Source organism: Amblyomma mixtum, chromosome 4 (genome assembly GCF_055824585.1).
Source record: "Amblyomma mixtum isolate Tamu chromosome 4, ASM5582458v1, whole genome shotgun sequence".
Lineage (NCBI taxonomy): Eukaryota > Metazoa > Arthropoda > Arachnida > Ixodida > Ixodidae > Amblyomma > Amblyomma mixtum.
The window spans coordinates 29765681-29774662 of NC_143015.1; the positions used below are offsets into that span (position 1 = coordinate 29765681).

An 8982-nucleotide genomic window follows, 5' to 3' on the forward strand; every position below is an offset into this window, starting at 1 on the left:
ACGGAGGTGACATTGGCCAGGCATCCAAATTTCGGGACAATACGACGAAGCTTCAGGGCCTCGGACGTTCTGCAGTGCCGGATGACGTCGGCAGTAGACTTCAAGCTGTCTTTGCTAATAAGAAAGTTGTAGGCATCTTCTGCGATCCTTTTAAGTAAGTGCCCAACCTTATCTTCCTCAGACATCCGTGAATTCACCACCCGGCACAATTTTATGATGTCTTCGATATACATAGTGCAAGTCTCACCAGGTAATTGGGCCCGTTGAAGCAGCGTTTGTTCAGCTCGTTTCTTTTTGGCAGATCCGTCACCAAAACACTTCTTTATTTCTTCTGTAAAACGGTCCCACGTTGTGAAGGAGTCTTCATGGTTGTCAAACCAAATCAGGGCTGTCGCTTCCAAGAAGAATACGACGTTGGCTAGCGTCACTGTAGCATCCCATCGGTTGTACCGGCTTACCCGCTCGTAATTAGTGAGCCAATCGTCGACGTCTTCATCGGACCTTCCAGCAAAGGTGCACGGTTCGCGGTGATGCTGCGAGTCGCTCGCCGCGGGTGCTGCTTGCTCGGCGTCAGTGTCCCGAGGCATATCCAATGGAAGGGGTCGCCCTACCATAGGCTTGCCGTCCCGGTTAGCTCAATTGGTAGAGCGACTGCTCCGGTGAAGCGGTGGTCCCGGGTTCGATCCCCGGACCAGGACGAATTTTTCTTTAACTACGAAGTTTCTGAGAAGGTGGTGGTGGTGAAAACATTTATTAAGAAAGGACAGGAGGTATGCTTGGATCAGCCCGTAAGGGACCGATCCTTACAAACAATAGGTGGAGGTCCCTAGTATGGGACGCCAGTGGCGGTGGCCGCCGCCCGGGCTCGCCCGACTAAGGCTTGATGGGCCTGTTAGTCGTGGCAGCCGAGCAGGGTCGCCTCCGAGTCCTCCCGGGTTGGGTTGGGGATGGGGGGAATAGCCGGGTTGGAGGGGCAGGCCCGCACCATGTGATAGGTGTCAGAAGACACCGCACTACAGTGCGGGCAGCTGCCGTTACAGGAGGGGTCAAAATGCTTTAGTGCTGCCGGGCACAGTAATGTATTGGTGAGAAGGCGGAGAAGGAGCCGCTCATCCGCCTTCTTGAGGCCTTTACATGGGCTTGGGTAAAGGCGATGACTGTTTTGATAGTAGGCTGTAATTTCTTTGACTGTATACACCGGATTAAAATCGGGTTCCTGATCGGGTGAGGAGGAGAAAACAGCCCGGTGAGAGAGCGCGCGGGCGGCTGCGTCTGCTGCCTCGTTTCCTGGCAACCCCTGTTGAGCAGGGGCCCATATAATGTAACGGTGTGCGGGGTCCGTATCCCGTATGCAATTTTGGTATATTCGATAGGCTAGGAAGGGAGTGCAGCCTTGTTGGACGTTCCAACAGGCCCCTCGCGAGTCGGTGATTATGTATTTTGAATCGGAATGTGAGGCCGCGAGAGCAATCGCGACCTCTTCTGCTTGTGTTGCACTTCTGGCTCTGAAGGTGAGGCCGTTAACTGTGTTGCTGTTGTGAACTACCGCGGCCGTGTACCATCCCCCGTGGTGAGGACCGGAGGCGTCCACGTAGTATACACCTGTTTTGTTGCCATAATGTCGGGCTAGCGCTTCCGCTCGTGCCGGGCGCCGACCATTATGGTCTTCGTGTGACATGTTTGCTGGAAGAGGCCGCACGTGGAGGGCATGTTTCCACATTTCTGGGATGCGAAACCTGTCTTCCATTGGAGGGGTGTCTTGGATATTGAGTCGAGCAAGAAGGCGGCGATCCGACTCCGTTAGCGACAAGCGCGTGTACTGGTTTGTAAGGTGCGCCTCCCGGAGCTCCCGGAAAGTATTCACCACCCCAAGAGCCATAAGCCGGCTGTTTGAAGTATTGATGGGGAGGTCATGGGCACGCTTAATAATTTTGCGAAGGATGACCTCAAGCGCATCCTCCTTTTGTTTCCGTAGGTGGAGATAAGGAGTCGAATAGAGAATTCGACTGGTTACAAGGGCGTTTGCCAGCCGCAAGGCATCCTTACTTCGTAACCCCCCGCGTTTGTTGGAAACCCGGCGGACCATACGGCCCACCTGGTCCCCCACCTTTCGTAGTTTGGCCAATGTAGTGTCTGGCCGTCTGTGTTTGTGGATGTAGAGTCCTAGTACCCGTATCTCGTCACTTTCGCGTATGGCACCACTCTCAAGAGAAAGATAGATTTTAGTTGCGCACTTCTGTGAGGGGCGGAGGTGCACAAATTCCGATTTTTGAGGGGAACATTGAAGACCGCAGCGGCGGGCGTTGCGGTCTACTATCGTCGCCGCTGCTTGCAGGCTGGTTTCAATGTCTCCTGTGCTGCCCTGCGTGGCCCATATGGTTATGTCATCGGCGTACAGGGCGTGCTGCACGCCGGCGACACCATCCAGTTAGCTGTATAGCTTTCCTTTGCAGCCGGCTGCGCCCGGGTGGACGTCAATGAGTAATTACTCCCTTATTACAAATCTACTCCACCTTGGGGGATTCCCCTAAAAACATTTGGTCAACAGGGGTGGTAAACCAACAACTTTGCGGCTGCGTCGAGGAACAGAGGGATCCGTGTTGGTACCCCGCACCTCCACCACAACTGTTACGTACTCAGCTGACACTGAGCACATCTGGGACGTCTTTTTGAGAGGTTTATGACGGAGCGGAGAGCTCAAACCAGCCAGACCGACCAGCTTCGTTTTCCTCTCCTCTCCTATCTGCTCCACTTCGTCGTCGACGCAAAGCACGTTACAATAAATATAATGTACATACATACATACATACATACATACATACATACATACATACATACATACATACATACATACATACATACATACATACATACATACATACATACATACATACATACATACATACATACATACATACATACATACATACATACATACATACATACATACATACATACATATATGTGAGAAAAGCCAACAGCCACACAAACCAAGCAACACAGGGATTTTTTCCATATATACTAATTTGTGTGGTTGATCACTGTAGAATAATACACAATATTTTATCGCTTAAATATAATTCATTATAAAAGCAGAAGAAATCAACCACATGCCACCGGTGGGAACCGAGCCCACGACCTGAGAATTACGCGTTCGGTGCTCTGGGTTCGGTTCCCACCGGTGGCATGTGGCTGTTTCTTCTTCTCCTCTACTAATCAATTATATTTAAGTGATAAAATATGCTGTAAGATTCTACACTGATCCACAGCACAACATAAATAAGTAAAAAATAGTCCCCATGTGTTCCTTTTTTTCAGTAGCTGTTGGCTTCTCTCATGTGCATAACGAGCCCCTCATCCACTTCCCTTGTCCGCTATGCCTGTAACCAGTTGCAGCATTCAGCCATAATAACGCTGTTTTGAAATATGCCACGATGCCCTAAGCTCTCAGATGAAGTAAACCCGTCCTTCAATATAGGAAAACGTAGTCGCGATAGCTAGTAAGTGAGGGCTTGTTCTGAGTTATAACCAACCGCATGGACGATGAAGATGCTAAGAGTGTCTGGGCGCAGCCAGTACATTGCCCTTCCTTCCTTACGAGCATATCCTGAGTGGTTCAGACAAATCCGCTTTGAGCGTTAGTAAACATATTAAATATAACGTTGCATGCTGCAGAGCAGACAGCATGCAAGGTTAAACCTAATCTCTTTAAAGCGGACAGCGGACAACCGGCAGCACTGCATCGCGTCTCGCGGAGCCGCTTTAAGCCACCAAGAAGCGCCTACGAGATTACGCAACAAATAATGCACTCATTAGCCCTCATTAGCTCTCAATAATGCCCTCATTAGGAGTGCTTCTCGTCAAAATATTGTAGTTTGGCAAATAGTCGTGGAGCCAGTTATGTCTACGAATGGGATCCTCTTATGCTTTGCAAGTGCAATGCCTCACAGTGGTCCGTACGTCTTTATTACCTTCACATTGCGGCCAATGCACAGCGTACAAAACGCGTTCGTTAGAATCCCCCGGTATGCCTTAAAAAAAAAATTTGGCAGAGGCTTAGCTTGGTTAAGCCCGGTAAGTTGCGAAAGCAACAGCTCTGGCTGCGCCTGGTTTGCCTGGTGGTGTGTCTTGGTAGCGCTCTTAGTAAAGCTGATTTATGAAAGTTTTGCCCATTTGTTTTACATGGCATTATACTCTCCACACGAGGGCCCCCACGTGCTGGGAGATTTCTGCGTGCCTCGGTCGCCAAAACGAGCGGCTGACGCTAACGGACGATTTAAGAGTTTTAGAATAGCGTCGTGGCGAATAGGGTGACCCTATCCGCATGCGCTTAGCGTTAGGGGAACGGGTTCACTTTTTCTGTCTGTAGAATATGGTCACGGATGGTCGCTTTGCGTTGCCTGAAGGCAGCGCCATAACGGCAGGAAAGAGAAGCTTTGAGAAAAAAATAAGTTAATTTATATGCTGTATTTTTTCACTGTGTAAATAAAACGACATGCAAACTGTTGCAGTTACCAAATTCCAGTTAGGAAATGGGAAAAATGATGCAAATATTTTTTTTATAATGCGGACATGTTAAATTCGTGCCAAGACTATCCACACAGAAAGACCAAAATTGCAAACCTGTTTGTGGATATCAGTAGTTCGAACCTCCCGCGCTTTCTGACGTCAGTCGACGCGTACTCGCTAAGCCTAGCAGCTCTGTAAACACGGAAGCAATCTGAAAATTTGGCGTGTTTTATCGTTCAAATTTTGTTGTTCAGGCAACCTCAGCCAAAGCGAAAGCCTCGTGCGCCTTTAGTTTGCCGTGAGCGTGAGCCACAGAGTACTGGCAACGACGAATCGGTGGTGAAGCGAGAGGCCCCGCTTCGATGGGCGCCGCCATGTTGACCCAACGTAAAGCGGCTTTGGGGCGCACGCTATTACGCCGATTTAGCGTTAGCGTCGCCCGCTCACCCAAACACCCAAGGGGCGTTAGCGTTCTGCGCATGCGCAGTAGCATCCCGCTATTCCCCTATGACCAAAAGCGATAGGGTGACCCTATACTAAAACTCTCTAGTGTCTAGAAGCTTCCCTCTTCTTTCACTCCCACTTCCTTCCTGTACGGTGCGGTTCGGGGGTCCACCGAGATGACAGAGAATTTCCTGTCCTCGAAAAGCGTTGCGTTCAAAGGGCAAGGCATCGCGCCGAACGGGTGGTGGCGTTTCTCCCTTTCTGTGGTTCGGGTGTCCACCGAGATGACAGAGAAGTACTGCGCCACGGCTTGCCCTTTGAACGCACCGCTTTTTTAGGAAAGAAAATGGCGCAGTAATTCTCTGTCATCTCGGTGGACACCCGAACCGACCGCTAAGCGCGGCGCGCGCGGCAGGAGCGGGTAAGAATAATTATTCTTGCACCGTGGTTTGGAATGAACAAAGGCGTGTCTGCAGAATACGGTGTCTTCGTTCACTCCCATCTTCCTCCCTTCCCTTACGGTGCGGTTCAGGTGTCGACAAAGAAAGGCGAGACAGGTACATTTCCTTTCCTCAGCCCCTCTCTTGCAGCTGTGACGTCAGACCGCTAAGCGCGCCGCGCGTGGCAGGAGCAGGAGTTAGGCCGCGCTTGGTAGCTACCGGCCTTGCTACGCGACGGGCTGAAATTGCAAGCAGTATTGCTTTCGCAATAAAAGGAACGAATATGTAAAAGGGACACTTAGGCTGCGCCTTCAGAGTCTCATGCGATAGCGATTATGGGTCAGTGGCCATATATGCGGAATGGTTCTCATTCAACTCCTGGCACATTGGTGCAATGGTCAAGCTATTCGCGGCCGCCCTGAAATGACAAGTGCTGTCCCCGGTGGGACTTCTGAGACCAACGTTAGTCTTGTCGAGCGAGCATTCATTGATTTTACTGCCACCTGCCATGGTGGTCAGTTTGCTCACAATCCGCCGGGCAAGCTGTGATGACGCAACAAGCTAACGTGATACTGGTGGCCCAGCTAGGTCGGCAGAACGGTCGGTTGCTCTGGCCGCACCTACTGCGAGAATCGAAAAGGCCACCGACGCCCCCGACGCCGGGCAATTTTTTATTGCGTAAGCAATATGCGCCACGTTTCGAGCCATTGCGTAGCTCCCGGCGGTGGCCACGGTTGACAAGCCGCCGCGATGCCAAACAGATGGAGCGCCGTTGCCAGAGCAACCGTTCCAGCTGCACTCCAGCAGGCGGCAGGCCCGCTACTACTTAAAAAAACTGTGTCGAGGCTGGGAATGGAACCAGGGCCTTTGGCATTTGAGGCGGAGACGCTACCACTCCGCCACGAAGGCTCAGGGTTTGAGCATGAATAAAGGCGCATCTAGTCAATGCATGCGTCATCTAAATAGAATAAAAGAAAGAAAAAAAGGCAATAACAAAATAAAAATAAAAAAGAACAAGAACAAGAATAACAAATAAAAAATAAAAGCAGAAATAAAGATAAAATTAAAACAAAGTAAGATATGAAAAATAAAAAAAAACAATACTGCGCCAGGTTCCGAGCCGTCGCGTAGCTCCCGGCGGTGGCCACGGTCGACTTTCAGCAGCATCGAGGTCAAAAAGATGGAGTGCCGTTACGATACAAGCGTTTCAGCCGTGCTCCACCCGGCTCCACGCTGCTTACGCAACTTGCCCGGTTTAATCAGAGCTAAACCTCAGCTAATTTTTCCGACATTGCTTTACAATGCTCTCGATTAAAAAAAAAAGAACGTAGCAGGGGCTCCTCTTCAACAGTGTCTAGTTCTAGCGCATGACTGTATCCGTGTGATATATGTTCTTTTAGAATTACTTTCGCTCATCTATGATGAGTAATACAAGAGACCTCAAGTAGAGATTAAATTGGCGTGCTAAAATAATGACTGCACGTTATGAATTCCACCTATAAAGCATTTATTTTATAGTTTGCTGCATGAAGAATGTTCTTCTCAATGCACAACTCATCAGGAAAGGTCCGCTGTTATTATCGACATGGCTACTGCAAATACGACCATGCGGCTTTCACTTTATTTAAGGCAGTAATAGCCAGCAGTTGTCTTTTGAAGAGTTATCATAAACAGCACTTTCATCTTCAGCCAGTCTACGCCCACTGCAGGGCAATGGATTCTCCCATGCCTCTCCAATTAACCTTGTCCAGTGCCAGCTGCGGCCATCCTAACCGCGCAGAATCGAATGTCATTAGCCCACCTAACTTTCTGCCGCTACCTGCAGCACTTTTCTTCGCTTGAAATCTTGTCCGTTACCCTTAAGAGACATCGGCTATCTTGCCTTTGCATTATATGCCTGCCCAAGCTCATTTCTTGCTCTTGATTTTGAGTAGGATGTCATTAATCGGCGTTTGTTGTCTCACCACAATGCCCTCCTCCTGTCTCTAAATATTATCATTATCCTTGTCCTTTCCATAGCTCACTCCTTGGTCCGCAACCTAAGTTGAACCTCTTTTCGGGGAATCAAATTTTCGCAAATTATGGTGCGGTCAGTGCATATTTCTTGAAGAGAGAAAAGTTATGAAGCAGCAGCGAAAGGTAAGACGTTTAAAGAATAAAGCCTAGTGTACATTCTATCCTCTCAAATGAGTCCAGCTCTTGCTCGCCGAGAGCAAAACATTTACTCGCAAAAGGTGGTCCAAAACAGAATGAACCTAATGAAAACAGTTTGGCCAACACCTAAGCTCCGCCTCTAAGGATATTACGCGACAGCGTTAATAGGGCCTGTCAGCGGCTAGTCAACCACAGGTTTTCCATAATACAGTTGAGCCCACTTATAACGAACTTGATCGTCACGCGAAATTTGTTCGTTGTATCCAAAGTTCGTTGTAAGTGGACCACCTATAATACGGGCAAAAAGAGCAAGCGAGACGAAAGTTAACTTTATTTTTGAAAAAAAGTCCGTGATGCATGTCTGCTTCTTCAAAGCTGATCGCATCACTGCCGTTTCTAATTTTTCTAGCGCGGTAATATGTTCATCGCCAAGGCCTCTGCTGCACACGAGTTCCTTAAGCGACGCGATGTAACCGATCGTGGTTGAAGCGTTCACAGCAACCGGCGGTAGAGCAGCATCCTCGTCATCGTCCTCGTCGGTCTCTGGGTAGTCAAGAAGGGCTCGCACTTCACGCACAATAGCTTCGTCAGTGCATGGCTCCGCAATGTCGGCGTCGTCATCAGCAGAAACGAAATCGTCCCAGCCAACGTCAGGTCCGGCCAGCTGCGTGTCAACGACGCATTGCCACAAGTCCTCGTGCGACCGGCCTTCCGGTGGGTTATCTACGGCGTCCTCGGTGCCTGGGCCCATAAAACACGCCTTGCGGAAGCAACTTGCTATGCACTCCGTGGTGAGTTCCATCCACGCCGCTTTCAACATCTCCACGGCGGCAAGCAAGCTGATGCGAACTGGCATGGCAGCGAGACCGGGAGTCAGCGATCCACTTCAGCAGTGCGTCCTCAACGTCCGCGTAGGTCGCCTTCCGAAGGCGCTTTCTAGTCGTCAGGTCGACATTCACGGTAGCACCAAGAATCTTTTTCTTGCCCTTAGCAATGGTTGAAGTGGTCGACTTCGACAGTCCGTACTTCTTGGCCAGTTCGCAGTTTTTTGCACCTTGAGCAAGTTCAATCGCCATCTTCGTTGCGATGTCGACAGCTTTCCTTTTAGCACCTGAAGAGGTCGGCGTACAGTCCTCCATCGCACCAGGCGCAAGTAAAGCCCTTGGGCTCGCGCGTTGAGGCAGCCTTCAACTCCCCGATCTGGGAAAGGCACGGATGCGGCAACAATGTCAACGCAGTGCCATCGCACAGAAAGAATCGACGGCGCGCAATGCCCTCAGCGCGGGGTGGCAACGGAGGAACAAATCACGTGGATGCATCACAGCGACGCGGGCGGCGCCACTTTCTCTTTCGTCACCACGCGCGCGCGCTTTTTCGTTTTCATTTTTCAACGCGCGCTTTTTCTTGTTTTACTTTATTTTACGGGGGCCCGACA

The 8982-nt window shown here is 50.0% G+C and overlaps 1 protein-coding gene across 1 annotated transcript; it reads right to left on the minus strand.

The window, feature by feature from the left end:
* Nucleotides 1–7728: 7728 nt before the first annotated feature.
* Nucleotides 7729–8403, minus strand: LOC149346055 (uncharacterized). The gene has a single exon (XM_089541239.1). The coding sequence runs from the start codon at nucleotides 8401–8403 to the stop codon at nucleotides 7729–7731; it is 675 nt and encodes a 224-aa protein (XP_089397365.1).
* Between the last annotated feature and the right edge of the window lie 579 nt (nucleotides 8404–8982).

Bases quoted from the DNA above. Each gene is read 5' to 3' on its own strand.
- LOC149346055 (XM_089541239.1), bottom strand. From the start codon at position 8,403: ATGCCAGTTCGCATCAGCTTGCTTGCCGCCGTGGAGATGTTGAAAGCG.